The sequence below is a fragment of the Rissa tridactyla genome, chromosome 2 (genome assembly GCF_028500815.1).
Source record: "Rissa tridactyla isolate bRisTri1 chromosome 2, bRisTri1.patW.cur.20221130, whole genome shotgun sequence".
Classification (NCBI taxonomy): Eukaryota; Metazoa; Chordata; class Aves; order Charadriiformes; family Laridae; genus Rissa; species Rissa tridactyla.
Window position 1 is genome coordinate 63,575,560 of NC_071467.1, and position 24,040 is coordinate 63,599,599.

Consider the following 24,040-nt stretch of genomic DNA (forward strand, 5'->3'; position numbering starts at 1 on the left):
CTGAATACAGCGAGTGGTTCCCGCAGGTAGTTGGCCTCAAACAGCAAGCAGATCGCTTGAATGTTGCAGCATGGATTTTACATCTTTGCCACAAAAATCCCCAGTTGGCCTTTTAGGATTCTTTTAAACATTATGAAAACCGAGGACCCAGCCTTTCTTTTCTGTGTTTGCAAACAGACAAGATTTTTTTTCTCATTTGTTTAAAATGTCCTTTTCCTTAAGCTTTTGGAATTCTCTGATAAACTGATAGTCTTGACTGGCATTTTAAAAGAATCTGCTTTTCATGATTGCTAGAAAAAACTTGATATGTGTTTTCCTTCAAGGAAACCAAGGAAATGTTTTCTTTAAAATTACAGTTGTAAAACATTGATCTTCTGATTTTTCTAGGATATGACTGAGGTTAATCTTTTTAACGTGTTACACTGTAAGCAAGGCAAAGCAAAATCAGAACAGCAAAGTTATCTTTGACATCGTTCCTCGAAAAATGTTTCCAGTTCATAATTTTTTGATCATGATTTGCAAATTGGTTTTCAGGTGAATACCCGGTGACTTCATAAAATTTGGAAACACAATACTTATTGCTATATTCACTGTGCTGGTAAGACCATTTACCAAAAAGTTTTTAGGGTTTGAAGGGGAGAGAACTATTAAAACAGCTTTTTCTGGAGTGCAGTGTTCCCGGCTTCTCATAACAAGCAGACTTTCTCCCTGCCTCTTTTTCTTTGAAACGCTTTGAGAAAGGTGCTATAGTTAAAAGGTGTATTTTCACTTCTAATGAAATGTTAGGTGTTCTTTTTTTTGCCATAAATATTCTAGTTCCTTTACACTTAGCCTGATCTGTGCTGCAATACGTGATAGGGTATGAAAGGCATCCAACAGGCAAGGTAATAGCTGTAACTTCGTATTACTCCCACTCACATGACATTTGTTAGTACTGCATCAAAGGATCACATTCTCAGTCTGAAATTCTGGTTCTTTTGGTTCTTCATTTTGGTGCTTTATAGGAAGTTCCAAAAGTGATGGAGTTGCAGCACATCTGCTCAGTAGTATGGTGGTGAACATACATGTACTCTGTATTCGAATTTTAAGTGAAATATCAAGATAATGATTGTGGCCTGAGCCCAAAACTGCCTCATACTCTTGAACACAAAATATAGTCACTAATTTCTGTTATAAGGCAAAGCTTAGGATGTGAGAGACAGCTTTGGTAGAACCACTATATATCTAATCACATTCCACTCCAAATACCAACTGTTTTCTTCATCTTTTGATAAATACCTAGGAGTGTACCTATTAAAAAATCCCTCCAAGACAAAATGCAGTTCTTCATTTCTCCTTTGAGAGCAAGAATGGGAGAACAAATTGTGTTCGTTATTATTCGTATAGCTGAATGCAATTATGGATTAGTACAGCTATCAGTCCAGTGTAAGACTGTACTCAGTTCTGCATAGGTTAGGATACAGTCTTCACCTGCCACTTGAGAAGAGAGGTGGGTTTAAGCAGGGAGCACTAGAAAGGGCGCCTGGTGTGGGGAAAAAATAAAAGAATTTCCAGTGTGCCTCCGTGTTTCTGTGGTTTACATTCTCTCTGACAGGCTGGCCACGGTTCTTGTATGACTTAGGAGATCTCTCTTGAGCTCCTGGGAATTAAACTTTCTTGCCAGACAGGAGGGCACCAACATCACAGAGGGATTCCTCAGCTCTCGGATCCCAGATAGATTCCAGCCCCAGCGCAGACTGAGAAAGTTGAAAGGCTGTCTTTACTCTGAATATTTTGACTTTTGTAAATAATTGGTTTTTCAAGTATAATGCATTATTTATAGCAAAAGTATATTGAGCTGTCTGTGTTAGTTGGCCAAATTATGTTATATTGCCTACCTAATCTTAATCAGAAGATAATTGATTATTCATTTACCTGATACCGCATGCTTACAAAGTTCTGTAAACAAATATCTGCCTTATAAAAATGAATTTAATTTTTTCTTTTAAGACCCAGGTGCTGCTTTGGGGCAATCAACAATACAACATGAATGACAGCAGGCACCAGTCTCTATTCTTTGTCAGTCTGCCGGAGCTACAAAAACTCTGTGCCACTACAGTAACACTGAGTTCTCAGATACCAGAAACTGAGACGAGGAATACACAGATAAAGATTTGCAGGTAAAGAATTCTGAGGGTTATTATTTTCAGAAGCTGTTGGTGTTGTTATTCAAGGATTTTATTAGCAGTACTAGAATTACCTGCAATAAAGTCATCAAAATTCATATCAGCAGCAAACAGTATAAAATTGTTTAAAATAGGGGGTTTTTTTTGGTAGGGGACTTGCTGGCTATTGGGGGAAAAACCCCACATTTCTATTATGTTTTAAATGTCATTGCTAAAACTAACAAGGCCACCTGCTTTGAATTAATAAACATTTAAAATCAGTCTGTATTCACATGCAAAGTTGGGATGTTTTAGGTACATCTTTTGAATTATTGTATTGCTTTATTTATGTTGAGACTGAATGAAAAAAAAGAATACTCAGAAAGTATATGTACGCTCCTCAGTGTTCACCAAGAATTATATCATTCCCTTTAATAGGAAAGGGAAGAAATGGGAAATTCTGCCAAAAGGAACACTTCTGGAGAGTTCTGTTCATGTGCCAAAGGCCTGTAGCGGTCTTAGACCACTGTGGGTGGGTTAAGAGCAAGTAACTTGGACTAGTCTAATATATTATACTGAACCACTGGAAATCGATTAAAAGTGAAATGTATTATGTTTGCAGAAGGTCAGGAAGATAAATTTAAGCTCAGAAAATCAAGTACTGAAAATTATTTTTGATTTTTTCTTACAGACAGTTATTATTCCTGTATCAAGACATCCTTTCTGCACCTGTTATTGGAACACTAAATCAAATTTCAGTTGTAATGGCGGTCAGTATCACTGTGTAAATAACTATTTGTAGTTACATACTGTTGCAGATGAGCAGAATGCACCTCACTCAAAAGAGAGAAGCAGCAATATGTTTTACTGAGGTAAAATAATTTGATTGAGTTTAATAAGTTTGATGGAATTTAATGAATTTTTAATGGTTTGACAAGGTTCAAGAAGTTTGATGGCAAGGTTCACCTTATTAATTACTGCCTGGAAGAAACATACAAAGGAGGCACAAAGAGTAAAGAGGATGCTCCCGTTGTGTCATGAGGTTCAGAGTGGACCCCCTTGCTTTCTAAACTCCATTTTGGAGCCTAGGTGTGGCTGGATCCAATCTTAGTTTCAGACTTGGTCAATGGTTCCTCTTTAATGGAATTATCCATACAAAGTTTATAATATCTGAGTAGCTGCATGGATTAGTAACATTTCATAGTATTAATTCAGCATGTTGTCAGTCACTTACATAGGATCTGTTGCAGTAAGGGATCTCTCCACCTTGGGCAAGGAAGGATTTCTTAGCCTCAGGTAAAGAATCTCTAACCTTCAGAGGCATCCCTACTCAAGGGTAGAGTCGCCTGGTGTGCAGGCCAGCTGCTCTTCAGGGAGAGCTCACACTGGGCCCATCCTGATTTTAATATTTATAGGGTGAAGTAGTTGGCTGCTATTCAACAGTATAGACAAGACAGATGTCTTCGGTTTAGCTCTGATATCTTGTTTGGTTTAGCTCTGATACCTTGTTCTGTGCTTTGGTTATCTTGTACTTTTGGGTTTCAAAACCACCTTTCAAAATATTTTTCAAGACACCTTCACACCCTTGTACATGAGCCAGGGGCTTTCCAGCTCGCAAGTTCACGCCAAGAACGTGAGGCCTGTTGCTTCTTTGTCAGCCTGAACTAAAGTACAGCTAGGAGTCAAGTGTATTTGTCACACATACATGCATGTTTCTCTAAGAAGTGTTTTGTTTGAGGATCAAGGATAAGTAAAATTATGACATTTAAAGCAAACTTTTATTTTTGTGCATTAGTAATGTAGGTGACAGCTTATGTCTTCTACTCTTTTGATGAAATGGCTTTTCAAATGGTGAACATTTTGTGTAACAGAATGGACTCAATTGGTAAGATGCCACCCAATTCACAATGAGAGTAGGAGGAGCAGAGTTCTGCGATTTTTGTTTTGGGCAGTCTTTTGCTTGCTTGTTAATATATCTTTACCTGGAAATGAGATTACACTATGACAAATGCCTGAACTAATTTCGGTTATCATTCTCCTTGAAAATATAGGATATGATGTTTGCTGTAACTGCTTCTTAGCATGTTTTTCCTAGGCAAAGTCACTGATGGACCAGAATTTATGATTTGCTAAAATACCCGTTAACTTCAGACACTTGATTATTATTTTTTTTTATTTTTAGATTTCATTTTACAAATCAGGAATATGTCAAGCCTACATAGAGAAACAAGGAGCTACTGTGAGTGCTGAAAGATGTCACACTTCTTAAGATTGTTATGCTTGTCTGCAATTGCTGTTGCCAGAGATTATTATTTTTTGTAGGGCATGCAGCTGGCACTACAGAAGCCAAGTTTCAGGCTAAAAAAAGTCTGTCCCATAGACAAAATGTCTCTTATGCATCTGGGGATAGTAAGCATACTTTGTCAGGGTCAGAAGTTTTAAGAAGCTCCTGAGCAATTTCACTAGATTTCTCTGCTGTAATGGGATCCTGATCCTGTTCAGGGGTGACCTCGAGGCAACAACAGACCTGCCCTTCAGGCCAAAGACCTGCAGCTCCCGTGTTGGTGTAACCCCCCTGCGTGTGCCCTGTAGGTTCCACAGGCGGGGGTGTTCAGACAGCTGAACTGTCTCCACATTCATGTTTTGGGTTTATCCAGACTGTATAGGACAGTCTTAGAGAAACAAAAGAAAAACATAGAGAAGAAATGGAACCTGTGAGCTTAACAGCTGATATATTTTTAGACCATTATGCGTAGGCTTTACTATCTTCTAGTATGCAATGTTTGTGGGTTTTATGAATATATGTGTGGATGCACTAAAATTGCTGAGTCAAAAGACTGATTGTAATCAAAGCCAGTAGTGCTCGTAATTCATTTGCACAGGCAGTTGGGTGTATTTGTCTTTGTTACACTTCTTGGATTAGTATGACATATACTGTTCAAATAAGCTTACCTTACAAAACTGCTTTATGTTGATATGTGTTACTGACCTGTCATCAGTAGATTTTCCAACACCAGCAGGTTAGTAGTGTGAAGCATATTTAATAGCAATGATCTGCAAGTAGATCCTTGCAGGATCTCATTAGAAAAATCCTCTTGGAGGTGTATTAGTTAACTCTTTTTAACCCATTGTAATTTTTTTATTTTTCTTGACTAATGCTGTCAATAGAAAGCTATGCAGGACAGGCAAGCAGTCAGGCAAGTAGTACTGCTGGGTGAACAAAGCTACATTTCTCTCTTGTTCTTGAGATTGCAAGAAAATATCTCTGGTCTTGAGTTTAACAGCAGGGTTAATATATGTAAATTTTGGATGTTGTGCTCATTGTCTGGAAAGAGATGTGGATCTGGTAAAGTACTCCATATAGTTCAATTAATCTTTTCCCCAAGTCTGTTATCAGCTTCGTGAAAATATTAAGTGAATTGTAGTGCAACTTACTTTGATGACACATATAATCTAAATGCCTACATCAAATATTGTGTTAACTCCCTCCTGTAGCTAAGTAGATGAAAAGTAAAGATGTGTAATATATACTAAGATTTGGTTTCAAGATGTAGTAGCAGTATCTTTGATAAAATTTTGACTGAAGCCTTTAAAAAAAAATCAGTTAAATTATTAATAATGTTTTTGTCTTTTCTCACTGATGTTATTAGCTGGAAGCACCACAAACAGTTAGTCCAGGCATTCTCCAGACCTGTCTCTCCTACACACTTACAGCAAGACTTGCACCCAGATGGAACAAGGCTGGTCATCTCTTGGTGCAAGGTATTTGATTTGCCTGGGTCAGGGATCAAGCATTTAATTTTCAGTTCTTTATTGTTGTATTTGTTTTCCATAATTTAATTTCCACAATTATTTCATTTCCATCATTATTTCATTCATTACGTTCAATTATTTCATTCATTTATCCTATGATTTTTTTTTTCTTAGATTGCATTTTTGTTGTTCCTTTATCCAAGCTCAGTGATTCAAGTTAACAATCTGAATGGACATATCATTCACTTTTTCATCTTATCATAGAATGGTTTGGATAGTAAGGGACCTTAAAGATCGTCTAGTTCCAACCCCCCTGCTATGGGCAGGGACACCTCCCACTGGACCAGGTTGCTCATCCAGCCTGGTCTTGAACACTTCCAGGGATGGGGCATCCACAACTTCTCTGGGCAACCTGTTCCAGTGTCTCACCACCCTCACAGTAAAAAATTTCTTCCTAATATCTAATCTAAATCTCCCCTCTTTCAGTTTAAAACCGTTACCCCTCTTCCTATCACTACACTCCCTCATCTCTCCAGTAGGCCCCCTTTAGCTATAAGGTCTCCCAGAGCCTTCTCTTCTCCAGGCTGAACAACGCCAAACTCTCTCAGCTGCCTGTCTTCATAGAAGTGCTCCAGCCATCTGATCGTCTTTGTGGCCCTCCACTGGACCCATTCCAACAGGTCCATGTCCTCATGTTGGGGACTCCAGAGCTGGACACAATACTCCAGGTGGTGTCTCACCAGAGCAGAGTAGAGGGGGAGAATCACCTCCCTCGACCTGCTGGCCACGCTTCTTTTGATGCAGCCCAGGATGCGGTTGGCTTTCTGGGCTGCAAGCACACATTGCTAGCTCATGTTGAGCTTCTCACTCACCAACACCTGCAAGTCCTTCACCTCAGGGCTTCTCTCAAGCCATTCTCTGCCCAACCTGTATTTGTGCTTGGGATTGCCATGACCCAGGTGCAGGACCTTGCACTTGGCCTGGTTTAACTTCATGAGATTTGCACGGGCCCGTGTCTCAAGCCTGTCCAGGTCCCTCTGGATGGCATCCCTTCCTTCCAATGTGTCAGCTGTGCCACACAGCTTGGTGTCATTGGCAAACTTGCTGAGGATGCACTCAATCCCACTGTCCGTGTCGCCGACAAAGATGTTAAATAGCACTGGTCCTAGTACTGATCCCTGAGGAATGCCACTCATCACTGGTTGCCACTTGGACATTGAGCTGTTGACTGCAACCCTTTGAGCGTGGCCATCTAGCCAGTTTCTTATCCACTGAGTGGTCCACCCATCAAATCCATGCCTTTCCAATTTAGAGACCAGGATGTCATGCGAGGCAGCGTCAAACGGTCAAATGATGTCTGTTGCTCTCCTTTATCTACCAACGCTGTAACACGATTGTAGAAGGCCACTAGATTTGTCAGGCATGACTTGCCCTTGCTGAAGCCGTGTTGGCTGTCACCAGTCACCTCCTTATTTTCCATGTGCCTTAGCAGAGATCCCTCCTCAGCTCAAATAATCAATAGAAAAATATTTCAAGTGAATGCAACATACCAGATTAATAACTTCCGACCCAAATATTCTTGGTCAGCAAACGTCTTCTAAAAATTTGGCTTGTTTTTCAGATTCGTGCTTTCATCAGTGGCACTTCTGCACATGCTTTTCTAATACAGAGTGTTTTTCTGTCAGGTCATCTTCTACCAAGCTCTGTCTTTTTAGATGGTAGTTCCTTTGCCTGACATCTCCCTACTAACTCCCGTGTAGGATAAATGTGAATTACCAAAGTATAGAAAAACAGATGTGTTTCAGATACTGTGGTGTGCTGTTATTAAGTAGAGCAATTGTATAGATCATTCCAAATATACGATGCAAAAAGTGTATATGTTATTGTTTTATTTCCAGCCACAATATTAACAGTATCTTGTTTTCAATATTTTCAAAATTTATAGCTCTCTGAATGAAATCAACTTATTTAGGAATAGCAGAGAGAAGTAGAGGGCTAGATGGTAGGTGCTATAAAACTGACTTCAACGAAAGACATTGACTACTAGCGATGTGACCTGGTACATGCAGCTTGTCTAACTATATGTGTTACTAAAGCTGGGCAAAACTGATGATATATGGTAAAATATGTAGTAATAGTATCCAGATTTGCTTTTGAACCTGAGAAATTTATTAACCGTTAGTCAATTAAAAATAATTCCATGTATAATTTCCTTACTGGGAGGAAAAAACAATGTATAAATGGCTGTCCGCTAATATACTTTCATATATCTTTTATATAAGGTGTTAATGAATCCATAGAAAGTTAATTGAGAGAGGGTTTTTTCTGTCCTTAAAAGGAATGAACCTTTCAGCATTCATGACACACACAAATGAAACTGTGTGATTTCTTCTAATTTTTTTTGCATAGACATTAGGCATATGATTTAGAAAATAATGTCTATCTATTTTATTTATTAAGGAAAAGATTTTTTGTCTTGTTCAGGAAGGCAAAATGCTGTTGGTAAGTACAATATTCTGTTAACTTGTAAGAGCAAGGTATAGTTATGTGCTTTCATATCGCCATGATCTTGGTATTGCCAACACAATGTCTTTTTGTTTTTCATTCTGAAATAACCTCTGTCAAAATACACTTGATGGCAGATGATGCTCTTTATGTAATAGTTGTCAGCTCAACTGCACCTTTGAAAAATTACCCACAAAAAAGGTAATTTTTTTACAGCCATAGATTGAATTTTACCGTTTTAAAGTTATGATTATTACAATTAAATGCATTTGCCTCAAATTATGAGTCTTGCAAGTGATGTGAAAGTTCCATAATAGCATGTGACTGTCCATAGTAAAGTGACTGTCCTGTACGTACTGTGTTTGCTGTTCACAAAAGTTAAGTCACAAACATGCTGCTTAGCTATTGCAGAAATTACAAAGTAATGTTTTTATCCCAGTATAAAAGTTAGTTTTCATTTGTGCATATTGAAGCCTAAATTTGTAACAGGGACATATGTTGAGGAACATAATACATTTAGTCTGTGTGCTAGAGCTTGCTCAGAACAGTGTGGATGTTCTGGAGATGTGTCAATAAATGCTTGCCTTGCTCATATAGTCTTTCTGGATGCGGAACTGGGCTAGATGACTCAGAACAGCCAATGGTTACAAGAACTACATTTGCTTTGAAAACGGGTGTTTGCGTTTCAAGGACATGAGTCTCAAGCATCCGGTTGCATGGACAGCCATGAGCTCCTAAGGAGGTGTACTGTATGGATAGTAATTCATTATTATTATTTTTCTCAGTTAAAATGCAGTTAACTTTAATTTTCATGCTGAGGAAGTCTAGCCTTTTGATTTTCAAATGCAGCATTTTGACTAACAATTACTTTAAATAAACATTTGGTTTAGCTTTCTAACAGATGAACTGTAGTTAAAAACAGAGATTCGCGCTTTGTTTTTATTCTAGTTCTAGACCTCAATGTATCAGAGAGACAGCTTTGCATCAGTGTGGAGGCTTTCTCAATTCGGTTGCCACCCCCTGAGGTATAAAATAGTTTTACTTTCTATGCCTGTGTTTGTCTTATTAATCTTTATGTTATTTTCCATTAGGTGACTTGCAATTAGAATGATGGGGATAGAAGTGCTTATTTCTAGTAGCATTAAGACAGTAATCATATTCGTTGACTATCTGCATCTGTTATAAGTGCATAGCATCCGTATTGCATCTATATTGATGCATTCTAGCAAGCATTGTAAAATTGAGATTCTAGATTAATTAAGAGACTTTTCAAAAACTGCTAACAGAATATAGTAGTGAAGTGTCCTTATGATTCTAGATTTACTACTAGCAGTGTTTTATAGAAGGCATTCACTGTAATATACAGACAGTTTTGAGTAACATCTTAAAAGTGAAGCTACAGGTAAGTTGTCAGCACTATGTTTAAGGTTCCTGTATATAATTATTCTGGAATTTGCTTCATTTTCTATGCAGCTTCCAAAATACTGGAGCAGCCTGGATGATGCTGCTTGTAAGCGTAATTAATACACTGATTAAGAAACCATGATTGAAGTTGAAAAGTTACCATCCTTTCTGATAGCCATATCACTTTTGTTGAATATGTCCATACATACAAGGGCATATTTGTCAGGCTTGCTGTTTTCTTCCAAAACAAGTATTTCTGATCCAAACTCTTCTTTCTTAGAATAGAAGAATAGGATTTCTTCCGTGACCTAGTTGGACAGCCTAAAAATTAAAACTATCTATAGGAATCCAATTCCAAAATGACACAAAGCAATAATGTAAGCAATCATGACATGGCTTCATTATCAGTTTCATCATTTTAATATGTTTCTAAAACAGAAATGGGCAGATTTTCTTGTCAGTGAATAAATGCAAACCCTGGTAGACCATAAAGAAAGAAAATGTTTCTCAGTTCTAAGTGTTCGATTAGCCCCTACAGTCAAATATTTTTACATTGTGAAAATGTGTGGTGTTTTTTGACTTCTCACAGGGTGAAACGGTGTGTCCCATTTGTTCTGTTGCTTGGATCTTTACACTTAATTAGGCAATGTGGCATACACAATTACTAGATGGTCAAACGTGTGTCTCTGGTTTGGACTTTAGTTCTTAGTTTGAGAAATTCCTTCTGTACTCTTATTTATTAAAACACTTCAAATAAAGTTTGAATCTCACTGATTTAAATAACCTTTAAACCTTGCACTTGCATAACTTTTGGAAGTGTAGGCTCTAACGTAAGATAGTGTGCAGTTTGATAATAGGAATATCTTCTGAAATGATCAGTTTGTGAGAGCTGATAAAAGAATAACAATGCATAAGCTTCAGTGTATTTTGCTACACAACTATTTTTGGAAATTTTAATTTTGTATTGCTGTAGAAAGATTTGCAAATAACTTTTTTTTTTCCACTTTTAAGGTGGGAGATTTTGATATTTCAGCAAACACCGTAAAGCTGTTTGACAGCCATGAAGATGCAGTTATTCACCAACATTCCATATTAAGTAACTGGTGCTATGTTTTGCCAAGGTAGGACTCTGTTTACGTTTCAGCAGAAACAAACATTTCCTGGAATGTTTGCCATATAAATTGTGAATTTGACAATAGTGGTAAGAACACTTCTGTTTTACAGTCTGTTTTCCATTCAGGAATCTTTCTTTTTTACTTTTATAGTCTCAAAGTAATAGAAAATGAGAAAAATTAATCAGTGAATCAAAAAATACACATTTAAGTATTATTTCAATTTCACCAGTCTCTCTGCTGCTTCTGTGATATGCAAGGGCATTAATTTTTCTCAAATACAATTTTAGCAGAAAGTGTCAATTTAAATAAAAAACATATTTCTACCTTTGCCACAAACCATCTTTATTTTCACCTATGATTTTCATCCTAAAAATACGAGAAGTAATGATATATATGCTTATGTTCTACATTCACTGGTAGTGAGTATTACAGACAAGAGAAATTTGACTTGTACGTGACAACTTGTTTTCCATACTCCAGGAAATATTGCTATTGTTCTGTCATAAACTTATGAGCTAAGGGTATTAGTCCTTAAAACGTAAAAATAATCCATAAATACTTTCAATGCCAAAAATAAGATTTACCTTTTTTTCCAAAAAGCCCAGTATATTTTCATCCGAGTTTTATGACATCATTTCTAAGCATCCCTTCTTTACCTGTGCATAGCATGAAAATGGGTCAAATCATAAACATCAGCCACATAATTCCTCCAGGATCTCCCTTCCATTCGTATGAAGAATTTCAGCTGCACTGGAAGAATCTGGTAAGAAACAATATACACTGTTTTCATTTTTCCCTACCTTTTTTGTACGTATTGAATTTGTATTTGTAATACACATTTGTGGTTTTTTTTAAAGTATGGATATATTCTTCCAGAGGATCTTGAAGAGAAGAAAATATACTTCAGTGTTTACTTCAAACCAATAGGGGAAAGGTTCTTTACATATCCTTTCACAATATTTTTGTTACATTTTCTGTACTACACTTCTGGTGAAGTTCTAATTTTTATTTTTGAATGTGCCACATTTTCTTCTTCCATAATTTCATAGAAGTCGGTGGAGCATTTTTTCACTAGACAAATTTGAACAAAATATTTAGTCAAATCTCTTTGTCCTAATATTGAATAATAGCAAGTCAAATAGATCAGTTTGCTTCACAGCTTCTGTAAACATAATGCCATTTTAAATGGTGATGTAAAAGGAACGATGAAGTTACCGTAAAAATATGGCCAACAACGATTTTTTTTAAAGAGAATTTTCCTGCTAGGAAAGACTAGACTAAGGATTACTTATATTGAGTAATCGTTACTATGGTAGATTAGTGTGGTATAATCGTGTTGAAGTCAACTTTATAAGCTTTAGTCCCTTAAGAAAGTAAGTGCTTTTGTTCATCCTTTTGAAAAATCTTCAGAGATGTTCATGCTCTCTTCTCAATGAAGATGATCCATAATTATGAAAAAGTAGAGAAACTTGTTACGTATCCCTGAACACTTATTCAGGTACCCTTTAAGTTGCATTCGAAGTCAGCCAGTGCGATATTTCCCTAGAACAGATTCAGAAACTGTGTTGAAATCTTTTCTTTCTGACATGAAGCATAATTTTTCACATCTATGTGGATTTCCAGTAAAGATGACAAGTAAAGCACTTTATGCTACACAGGAACTCTCCAGAGCTCCGGTGCGTATAAGGTTTTTTTATAAACACGGTAATGGCATGTACTTTGTTCATGGTACAAAGTGGTCTTTTTTATATTCAGAACACAGTAAGAGCATAAAACTATGCTTTTCACAACAAACTACTATCAATCGTAAATTTTAATTAAATGTGTAATTAAATGTATTGCTATTTGTCACTGTTATGTTGTTGTTCACATCACAAATACATTAAAAAATTGGACTTAGTGTTAATTAGTTGCTATCAATATTTGCAGTTCTATACACCTTATTGTACAGTTGGGTATCCAGAACATTCTCACACCTCTTCCATAATAACAATAACAACAATAATAACATTATTATTATTATTACAATTTATTTTTTAAAAAGCAAGCTGAGAAATATGTAAAGTTCTGTGGACTTACACATTTTAAAACACTCAAGCTGTAAGTTTCACTCCACGACTGGTGATGGAAAGGAGGCAAGCAAGCAAAACTTCAATTTGAGCTTGTGACAAAGGCGGAGACTCAAATTTCTTTGGTAGTAGTGTGTGAAAGAAGAAATGAAGTAATTAATTCTGAACAAAGAATGGTGACAGAAATTGCAGAGATCCTAAAATACTATAATCCTCTTTCAGAAAGCAGTTCTTGTTTATGTCTCTTCAGTGATCAAAGCTAGAATGGCTCCTCTTTGTCATCTGCAGTTTTTATAGACATCCAAACTGTCTTTTGCTCAGAATACAGATGCCCTTAGAAGTCTTAAGAGATGAGGAGCCCTGTCAGGCAGTCTCTGCAGACCCCCACAAAAGGGGTAGGCATTACCCAGTTGGAAAGCACTAAACCAAGATAATGACTGTAATTTAAGTCTTTCCTTCCGAGAAATACCATATTCCAGCATAGTTTATAAACAAAGAAGTGGGTGGATGAGAAAAAAAATCTTCATTTATAGTGACAACAAAATATTGTTTAAAAAAAAAAGTTCATTCTAATTCAAAACAGGAAAATGTATGGTTGTATATTGTGTTATATATAAAGTAGAATATATTAGGTAGATATCATATAGTGATGCATTAGGTGTCACTGTCAGATTTTTAAATCCGGCTCATTCAATTTAGCAACTCTTATTGTATTGCAGGAAATAAAATCTAAGCATATGAAATTGGATGGTGAGATGGTTTGTGTAGTATCTCTAACGCAGGCTCCTCCAAGAAAACAGACTTTGCCTAGAATTTCTTCACCATGCAGTATGGAAAACAGCCACTGGATGGAGCGTTTGATCAAAGAGCCAGAAACACACACTTTTTCGAGTAGCTGTAAGGGGACAGAAAAGGTTAGCATTGAAGCAAGAGAGAAATCAATGAATAATAGAGAAATACCAGGAGTACTGGAGTTACCAGTTGTGAAGTCTTTGGGAATGCCTGTTAATTCAGCCTTTGAACTCCCTCCCTCAAAAGTCAACAAAATTATACCAATTTTCAAAGGCAAGTTGATGCAAATGAACGGAAAAACCACAAATCAAATGGATGGGAAGAAAAGAGAAAATGCTGAAAGACATTCAGCAGTAAAAATTATGGCTGTTTCATCTTCCATGTTGACCATGTGCAAATCCAGCACAAGTCATGTTTACAAACCCGTTCAAAATGTGTCAGTCAAAAATCCTACTCATAGCAGCATACTTGAGGTAATGAACACAAAAACAAAGGCAAAACCTGGTACACCTATGTTTCGATGGAAAACAGTATCTTGTGGACAACTGACTAATTCTGATTTTTCTGGTAACTCAGGTGGGAATTCAAGTGAAGTCAATCACAAAAAGGCAGATTCTCCTTCCTTTCTTAAGAATGTTGGATCAGTCCTTCAGAAATCAAACATCAATCTGAGTTCAAATACATATGCATCTTCTAGTGCAAGAAGGGGAAAAAAGTTTGCAAGTCAAAATACCACGCAAGTTCTTGAGAAACATCACCAGTCAAGTAAAGTACCTTTACAGATTTGTAAATTAGACAATGAAATGACAAATTGTGGTTTATCACAGCAGCAAACAAAGAAATCAAATGAAGGAGCAGGGTTAAATATTCATGAATCTGTCTTAAATGATATGATGTGCATCGCCAAAAATGAAGACAATAAAGCAGCATGCCATTCTAAGGACACTATCGCTAAGACAAGCAGTCATCTTTCCAAATCTAACTTTGGACAGGTATGGTAGATAACAGGGCTCATTCTCACTGGTTCTCACAAATTCAGTATATTCTAAAAAAACAGGAAGCAATAAAGAGCATGGCTTTCGTAATTTTCTATCATCATTCTCAATGTAGTTTTCTAAAATCTCTACAATATAAGTTAATGTTTTCAGCCGCTGCTGCTGACAGGGAATTTTCTGAAAGGGAAGATGATTTACTGTGTTGTCAGAGATACACTTTTTATTTGGGACTTTTAAGGTGGGATAATTAGTTTTCTTTTCTTTAAGACAGTTTATCAGTTTATCAAGAATTGTGTGAGGTTAACGTGGTGAAATTTTCAGTGTGCAGTCTGTCTTCATATGAAACCACATTAACGAACAGCTCCTGGAAGGAAACTCAAACCTCATCAATTGTGCAGTGGTGACTGCAGTGTGTGTAAGGCATTGTGCTGTTAGACAAACATGGAAGGTTTGCAAATAAAAGCGTCGTGGTTTGGGCTGGGCTGGCCTCAAACCAGGGCAAAAGTTTTAATTACAATTTCACTAAAAGCACAATTTGCAACAGGAAAAATTCCTCCTGGGCATAAGGGAAAAAAAATAAATCTTCAGAGTGGTTAAGTACTGGAACAAATTGCGCAGAGAGGTTGTAGAGTTGTTATCCTTTCAGATTCTCAAAACTTGATTGGATGGGGCCCAAAGCAATGTGATCGAACTTTGAAGTTATCTCTGTTTTGAGTAAAAGTTATGGTTAGATGAACACTACAGGTATTTTACAAGCTAAATTTTCTATGATTCTGTCTGCATTTCAATAAGATAAATAGCTGAGCTGATTTCAGTGCAATTTTTATGAGGATGATATCTCACATATCGGGCACACAGATGAACTGTGTTGTGCTTATCATTTTTTTCACCTATAAAAAGTAATTTGGTAGGTTATTTCAACTTTGTGTTATGAGGACTCCTTTTGAAAAAGTAGGTCATATTAACAAGTAGAAAAATACTGGAGTTTTTTTGCTAATGAAGGTATAAATGTCTGTATTTTAAGATGATTACAGGGAATGAGTATCTGACATGTGAAACACTGACTTCAAAACCAACTTCCTTGGTCAAGGAGAGCAACACAGAAGCATCTGTAAAGAAAGGTTGTGCCAGAAGAAGACAGGTAAAAAAACCCCACACATACACACCTTGATCCAGTCTACAGGGACCTGAATTAATAGATAAAAAGGAAAATATTATTTTTTTCATTTTAGCATATTAAAGTTAAAACACGGAAACCAAGAAATCTTATCGAGCCTGCTTCGGATAAAATTAACTTTAACTGTTGGTTATATTATTGTTACTTCAAGCATGTATTTTGTCTCCTGCAAAAGATCCTACTGAAATAAAAACCTTTAATGATGTTACTTAAAGTAAATATGTTTCTGAAGCAGATTTTCTGTTTCTACAGAAAACCAATATATGGTTTGCCCAATATATGAGCATTCTCACTGCCTCTGTAAGCATCCCATCTTAAGTGCTTAAATTCAGCATGTTCTATAGAGATGAGTTCCAAAAGGCCATTTGTAATTCATTCTGGGTTTTTTAAAAGTTGTATTCTCTGAATTACTTAAATATATTTAAGTTGTTATTCTATTACTAGATGGGGTCAGCAGCAGCAATTAGATAGGTTCCCAATATGAATTTATTTATTTTTTAATACTTTTTCCTTTGGATGCTGCTGTAATGATAATAATGTTTACTTTTAAATTCCTCTTCAAAATATTTTTTCGTGATTCTTAAATATTGCGTTTACCTACCACTGGGATACACTTCTGCTTCTAAATATCAGTTCTTTAAAACTTGGTTGTATCTTCCATATCCTTCTTCTTACAACCACATTCTCTGTGGTTTTGCTACCTACAAATTAGGCCCATTAGAAGGAGCCGGTCCCAAGTCTCCATTGCTCAGTACAATTTTATTTTCTTACTTCATAATGTGTGTATTATTTCTGCTAATAGCCAACTGAAAACTCTGTGCAATAACTCTACAAAATAAGCCAGGAGGAAAAGTTGTGCACACTTAACTCCCTTTTCATCCAGGTTCCCTTGTGTTTTCTATTTCATTTCAAGTGTGACCATTTGAGGTCTCATTACCCATACTTGATCTGAAGTGCCTTCGCCTACTCGCATGTTGCGCTATATGAACTTACCTTGTCAACATTCTCATTTACTGTTGATTAAGAACTTAAGAGTATGTATCCATAATTCACGTTCTTCCACTTAATTTGCATTTGTTAACATTAAATTTTATGTGTCAATCTTTTTGTTTTGTTATGCCTTTAAAGCCAAATGCAAGACAATTCTGCAGTTTTTAATGGTAATTAAAAAAGCACAGTCTGTGCTATCTGTGCAGTTCAGAAAGGGCCAGTAGAGGAGCCTCAGGGGCCTGCTGCAGGAATGCACTCATACCCTGGAGCTCAGGCTGCAGCAGGGAAGAGAGGAGTTGGTGTGGGAAACGCCAGCCCAGCTGCTCTGAGCTGGCCCCATCCAGCTGCAGCTGGGAAAGGCCCTTCTGCAAGGCCACAACTGAGTCACTAGTTACAGGCCCAGCACTGCGATGCTACAGCAGTAGAGTCAGGAGTCTGTCTCATGAAGAAGAAAAAAAACAGCAACTAAAAATAACTGTGGTTATATGAATAAAAACCCCAGGGGTCTGAGTACTGGAGGGAGACTTCCACCATAATATGAATTAAGTGCTGAAGTCCTTTGCCTGCCACTGGGAATGACTCGGCCACACTAGGGCTTGTAAGCATGGAGCTAGCTCTGCAGTTTGGGCAGACTGGGCAAGTAGAGAGCTTGTAGCTGGTCTGGTAGCACTGCTGGGATGGGGAAGGGGCACTGTCCTGTCCTAGTCATGAGTCACAAGTGCCCCATGCCATTCCTCTCTCTCCAGGCAGGCTGTGAGTAGCACGGGTACCAGCCTGAGCCCTGCAAGCTACTTTTGGGAAGCGGCAGGACACAGCAAAGTCTCCCAGTCTGCCTGACACGCTGACAGTGCAGCACTGCCACTGCTGGAGCCAAGTGAGGCAGATGTACAGCTCTAGGGAAGCTTCAGCTGGAGTCTCAGGAATAGGAGGTGGACTTGTCTATTAACTGGGGTAGGGATGGACTCCAGTGCTCGTTAGTCTGACTCCTCTCTCCAGATTAAAATACAATGGTGCTGACTGGGGACACAGCTAAACACTTCTCTGAAGAGTAAGCCTTTGTCATTATCTCAAGTTTGGACACCAAAAATAATCATTTCGGTTTGAAAGTCTTGGCTGCCAGCATGCAAAAGGGTATTTTCAAAATAGCTCTGGTTTTAATTATATACCTACTATACATAGAAACGTACTTTATATTTACCTTGGAAAATAAAAACTTTCATTAATTACTTCTCATACCATTCAACTAAGCATTTCACCCAGAAACAATTTTTCAGTTGAGCTGTTAGCTTAGTATTACTGCTTCGTTTGCTTTACTGTTTTTTGCCTTTTTTTTTGTTTTTTGTTAACAGAAAGAAGAAGGTTGTTCAAAGTTAAAGAGAGCCAAAAGAAGTAACCCTTCTATTTAGGATGTTCTGGAGTACTGAAGAAAACTCTGGGTATGGTCATTACAAATTTTAAATATTTTTCTTTATTAAAATAGTATCAAATATCTGTAATAGTTCCTACTCTTTTGGATTGTGATAATGATATCAGCTGTCTCCAAAGGAATCACTTTACTAAACAGTTTCTAGAGCAAAATAATGAGGTAACAGAAGCTAAGATTCTTGGTTTTATTGGACACTAGCAAATAAAGCTGTGGGGTTTTTTTTGTGTGTGTGAAACAAGCAATGTTAAATGCAACGACATCTTGTACTTAGTTGAACTTAGAATTTGGCTTAAATTTGTATTTTCATTGGCTCATTTAAACCTGGTTTTTGTGCTGCCAGATTTCATTTGAATCTGAGCTGAAGTTAAAACCATAAACCACTAAAGTGAAGCTATGTATATTATTTAATAATAATACATGAAACGGGATGGCTAAATGCTTTTGTGGTGCTAAGATCTAATTCAAGGACAAAATGGTCACACAAAATGAGTAAATTTAGTTTTGTGACCTGATATTTCAACCTACATCATGGATGGTTGTCGATAATAGTCTTGCAGGATAGAACAAGCTTTTCCTTTGAGTATTCCTTTGAATATTAAGGATACATATAGCATATGAAATCCACCAGTTTTATTGACCCATTGGCCCATCACAAGTCATCAGAAGTAAAACAGGCAGGAAGGAGTAACCTATACAGTTCACTGTTTCTGAGAGAAATAGAAGTATATTTATTCAAAAGAAAGTATTGATGTAAGCAAGGTGGTCACACAGACACAACAGCACAAAAACTTATATTATAAAAAAAAGATAGAAAACCATAGCAATAAAGAAGCAAAATATAAACTGTGTGTCTTTTAATCTGACTTTTGGCTTCAACATAAGTGCTAACAAGTAGCCAAATGTGAATTTTATCTCAGAGGTGCACTTTATGTCCTTCCTTTCTTTGCACGGATCAGTTTCCTGCGGTGAACATATATATATTGGTTGTCTACTTTCCCTGAAGAAAGTCTGTTGTATGAATGGATGTCCTTTCCATATAGGACCTTGATACTTCAGTATTCAGCATATCCTGTTCCCAAATCTCTCAAAAAGCAAGTGAATGCTTTCCCATAATTTCCCATTATCTCTTCTGCTTCAAGCCAGGCAAGTCAGGCATCGTCCTTCTTCAGAGGCGGTCTGTTTTGGTGATTCAGCATGGATATCTGTAGGTCCAAAGTCTGTAACTTTCACTGAGGACTTATAAATAGAAATGGTGTCTCTGAGAATGGTCAGAACTTTACTTTTTTTACTTAAGTAAAAAAATCTAACTTTTTTCTTATTTATGAGTTAGATGCCACAGGATCGAGTTGATCGTGGTAGGCAATGCTTAAACCCTGGACAGGAAATAGTGTCTTCCATAAAGTGCTTATAATACGATTTCTAAGAATCCCATTGGTTTGGGTTCTTCATTGATGTTGATGACTTAAAAAGAAAACTAGAGCTAAAATAACTTCTGCTATTGGATCAGTGCCCACAATTTTGATTCTGAAAAGTTTTGCTCTGAATTTCTTCATTATGTATTATTACACATGCATTCAGAGTGCATGTTTTCATTGGAACACTTGAGAATTACTTGTAAGTTTTCAAATTTACTGTGTGGCAAGATTTATGGGTGAGAAGGTCGTAGAATGGAATTCAATGATGTAGTCAACAGGAAGGACTTGGATCTATAATTCATGACAATAAAACATTTTTTTTACAACTATCTTGCAAAAAAGGTCATGTTTTATGACTAACGTGTGCCAAGTTGCACAGCCTCTTAACTTGTCCAAGAAATAACAGCATAATCCTAATTTTCTTCTTTGTTTTGCTCATGAAAACAGTGGGTATGTTAATAAAATCAATGACATGAAGCAGGGTGAGAGAAGTATTTAACATTTGCAGAAGTTGTACATTTGATTCTTAAATCATTCTCATTAATTCTGTTTTTACCCATATGTACACAATCCCCCACTCTTTTGGGAAGGACTCAGGTCTTTCTTTGGCATAAAAGGAGTAGCATGAGTTTGAGATACCCTCTCCTGTCCCCATATTTAGAAGTCAGGACTATGCTGGGTACATAGTTCTTTTTCAAGGCCATACAGATTGGGCCAGTGGAATGCTGGGGTACCCAGCCCATGGGGTGGAGGTACGATATCTGCTGCTGAATGAGCTCTGTAGAGTCTGTTAGGCATGTCTACTAGATTTCCATTGAATTTAATAGGAGTTTTGACATAACACATGTATAGATGTAACACATATATAGACAGCTAAATGTAGGTGGTCTAAAGCTAGAGCTCAAAGCCATCTCAAGAGTCAGACTTGAATAGTTATTCAGGTAGCCTTCTTATAGTTTAAATAAAGACCTATGTGATCAGAGTTTTCAGATGAGGTCTGTAGATTCTTTTTAAGCTATTTTATATTTACTATGAAGTAAAAAATAAGTCTGAAGTTTACTATTTCACTTTATCTTTTATTAATGAAAGTCATTCTATCATTTTTAAAGGTCAAAAACTACCGTGAAAGGGAAGTTTGCCTTCTAAGACCAATCAGAAGAGCAGAGCTTCCAAAGGAGAGTATATACTAGTACAGAAAAATGTTAAAAGAACAAAGATTGGTACTAGAACAGACATATTTAAAATAGCAGCGCTGAAGTTCTCAAGCCTTTTCCACTGTTCTGCAGAACTCTTCCTGTTGCTCTGCTCCTGTGTTGTCATATGATACTGACATTTGGTTTTAGTTGCCAAATTTTATTTAGCAAATGACAAGCTACAAATTCATTGCATATAGTAATAATAGTATTATTTTACATGAAAGTAATTGCTGCCATTACTGTAGGGATATAGTATGAACACAAGATGAAGGCAGGGGATCCCCACAACTGGAATTAAGTAAAAATTCTCAGCAGTTTTGTATATTAGGGCTCGCGATCTATTGGAGTGTTTATTCTAAAAGGTGGATTGCCCCAAGCCAGCATTTAGGAATTCCTCTTCTAATTAGAAGGCAGAAAGTACAGAAATTTCAAGAAAGCCATCTTTCAAATGCATTCTTGATGTGAAATATCAGGCTACAATAGTACCCTTTAAGGTATCATATAAATATAATAGCTTGAGCTAGTTTTATGAAGAACCAGTTTTAACTTAAATTTGAAAATATTTGCATGGAAATTTTATGTGGTGAAAATATTTTGGATTTCATTGAAAAAAGATTCTGAAAATGTTTAGTCTTTCAATGAAAAAGCAATTTCTTTTATGATGGGGGAAAATTATTTTCCTAATAAAATCTAGTAGCAGAAATAACCTTTGGACTGTGTACATTAGTAGGTTGTTGGTACCTAAATACTTGAGACATACTACAAAAAATAGATGCTATCGTAACATTTCTATTATCCTGTCCATTTTTCATTGGTACAAGAATGTTCCAGGTTAGGGATAATCTAATTTACCACATGGTTGACCATTTAAAAATGCTAAAGAATAGTTTCTTAAGATTCTGTCTCTTACTTGCTTGTAGAGTTAAGAACGTGGTTTGGCTACCTGATCTCAGCTCGTTAAGAACAAGTGAATAGACTTCTGCAATCGAAGTTCCTTCTTCCAGCACCACAACTGATTGTCATGTTTTGAGGGCTTTAAGTTTTAAAAGCCAGGCCTAAGAGGAAGGATAAAGCTCTGCATAGTACCATAGATTTATCAAGGAGAGAATTCTTTCTTGTTCTGTATAAAAATGCAAACATTTAACTTGAAATCCCTAAATCCGAACTTTGTAAGCAGAATGCAAATACAAATGTGGAAATACAGCAACTTTGGTTTGCATATTAACCATACAGTTCTGAGTTGTCTTTTGGTTTCTTTTATGATCTAAACTTTTTCCATGTTTTCCTCCATTCAGGTTCCCAGGAGGGCATTAACATACTTGAGGATCTCTGAGCTCTGTGAATTTTGCTCCGTTTATTTCACATCATTGGTACCTGGTTTTGGATGAAAAACTGAGGTTTGAATACGTACAGTCAACTGAATTCATGAGTCAACAACTTCTCCAGACAGTTTAGGTTAATAAGCCTCAAATGAATTTAAAAATTTATCTGGTTGCTTAGAGTTTTTGAGCCACATTTTGTCTGTCCTAGTACTTGCTTACACGCTTAACCACTCTTCCAAGTTATTTTGAAGTTTCAAGTCTGTCTTTTTATGATATATTTAATTATTTGCTACAATGTCTGGGTCTCTGTTTCATCAGCAAAACATTCCGAAATAAGTTCTTTTTGAGTCAAATGGTTAAAAAATAAGCAGTACAATTTTTCTTAGGGGAATAATCTGAAGGATGGATTTAATTCCAGCTTCTTTAATTCTTATTACAATTTTTAATGAATTTCCGTTTTCAGAAATGGAACTGCTGTGTAAAAGATTTTTTTAAGTAATTAATTGATAACGCCGTTCTTCAGCAATTCATGCAAAATATGTATAGTAGCCCTTTGAGTAATTTTATCAAAATAATTATATCTTAAATGCCCTACTTGAAGGTATAGTTACAAAAAGATACATATATATGTTTGCCGCCCCATAGTTACTGCTTTTAAGTGAATATTTTTGTGTTACCTGGAAAATAAGAATCAGATGTCACAACACTAGCTCCTAAACTTAAACAATATAGGACTGTAGTTTAACACTTGCTTTGGATATACGTTTGCAAAATCTTTTTCCTAAAGGAATTGATACAATGGAACTTTATGCACTTTATGAAAACCCTTTTAGGTTTATATTCCCATAGTTTTATTTTTATTTATCTAATTTTTCAAAGTGGGATTTTGCCCTACTACAATGATAACTTTTGTATTTGCTTTTTTCTCAAATGGTGACTGTTAACATAGCTCTAATTTAATGGTGCCAGTGTTTAAATGGAAGCGGGCACTTCAACAACATGTAATTTTCTCATACATAATACAGAAAATACAAACCAAGTATTACAAAAATTAGAGCAATATGCTCAGCAAGAAATCAAATCATATTTACATTTTGCCTGGAAATTTATATACAAAGCTACTTTTCAAATGCTGTGGATTAGTTATTCTTCCATAGGCTTGGCTACATGTAACTGATCTTTTTCTTTTCTTACAATATGCAAAACTCTGTACAGCAGTTGCATTTCTCCTGTGCTACATAAATTAGTACTTCATCTGATCTATTTCCTGTTGTTGCCAACATTTGCTTTGTATTATAGCAGAAGTCATTTTGCATTATTCTTGCATTTTAAAATGTTTGCATCATTTGGTGTTGTCTATTATAGTACTCAAAATACCGAAAATGCAATTATTGCAGATCCAATTTCTTCCATTTAAAATAAACCATTGAGTTATTCATTCATGCTAAATTGCTGAATACTTCCTAGTCTATGCTGTGGGGGAGGATCCTGTTATTCTACCCCACCTATCTGCTCCTTGTAAATCTGTAGGAAGGTGTTGATACCGAGTGGAAACATGCTGGGTGCAGGAGCAGTGCTGGAAATGCCCCTAACGGGGAAGAAGGATTAGTGCTGTGGCTGCCTTTGGAGGATTTGGCGACGCTGAAGGGACCTTCGCTGCTGCCTTACTCTTTGCTGTTTATATGGAGGGGTTGTAAGAGGCCGCCTCAGTTTCTCCTTTTAATCAGTTCTTACTAA

At 36.5% G+C, this 24,040-nt stretch overlaps 1 protein-coding gene across 1 annotated transcript; it reads left to right on the forward strand.

Moving 5' to 3' along the window:
- Positions 1–2,025: 2,025 nt before the first annotated feature.
- Positions 2,026–22,628, forward strand: C2H18orf63 (chromosome 2 C18orf63 homolog). Its single transcript, XM_054193324.1, has 14 exons — positions 2,026–2,159; positions 2,836–2,914; positions 4,327–4,383; positions 5,795–5,906; positions 8,358–8,399; positions 9,351–9,427; positions 10,818–10,927; positions 11,588–11,684; positions 11,779–11,885; positions 12,420–12,597; positions 13,710–14,774; positions 15,802–15,918; positions 18,294–18,380; positions 22,277–22,628. The coding sequence occupies exons 1-13, from the start codon at positions 2,026–2,028 to the stop codon at positions 18,348–18,350; spliced, it is 2,232 nt and encodes a 743-aa protein (XP_054049299.1). The 3' UTR covers positions 18,351–18,380; positions 22,277–22,628.
- The last annotated feature ends 1,412 nt before the right edge of the window (positions 22,629–24,040 follow it).

Bases quoted from the DNA above. Each gene is read 5' to 3' on its own strand.
- C2H18orf63 (XM_054193324.1), top strand. From the start codon at position 2,026: ATGAATGACAGCAGGCACCAGTCTCTATTCTTTGTCAGTCTGCCGGAG. The intron at 2,160-2,835 runs GTAAAGAATTCT...TTTTTCTTACAG, and splicing joins ACACAGATAAAGATTTGCAG to ACAGTTATTATTCCTGTATC. The intron at 11,886-12,419 runs GTTACATTTTCT...ACACTTATTCAG, and splicing joins TATCCTTTCACAATATTTTT to GTACCCTTTAAGTTGCATTC.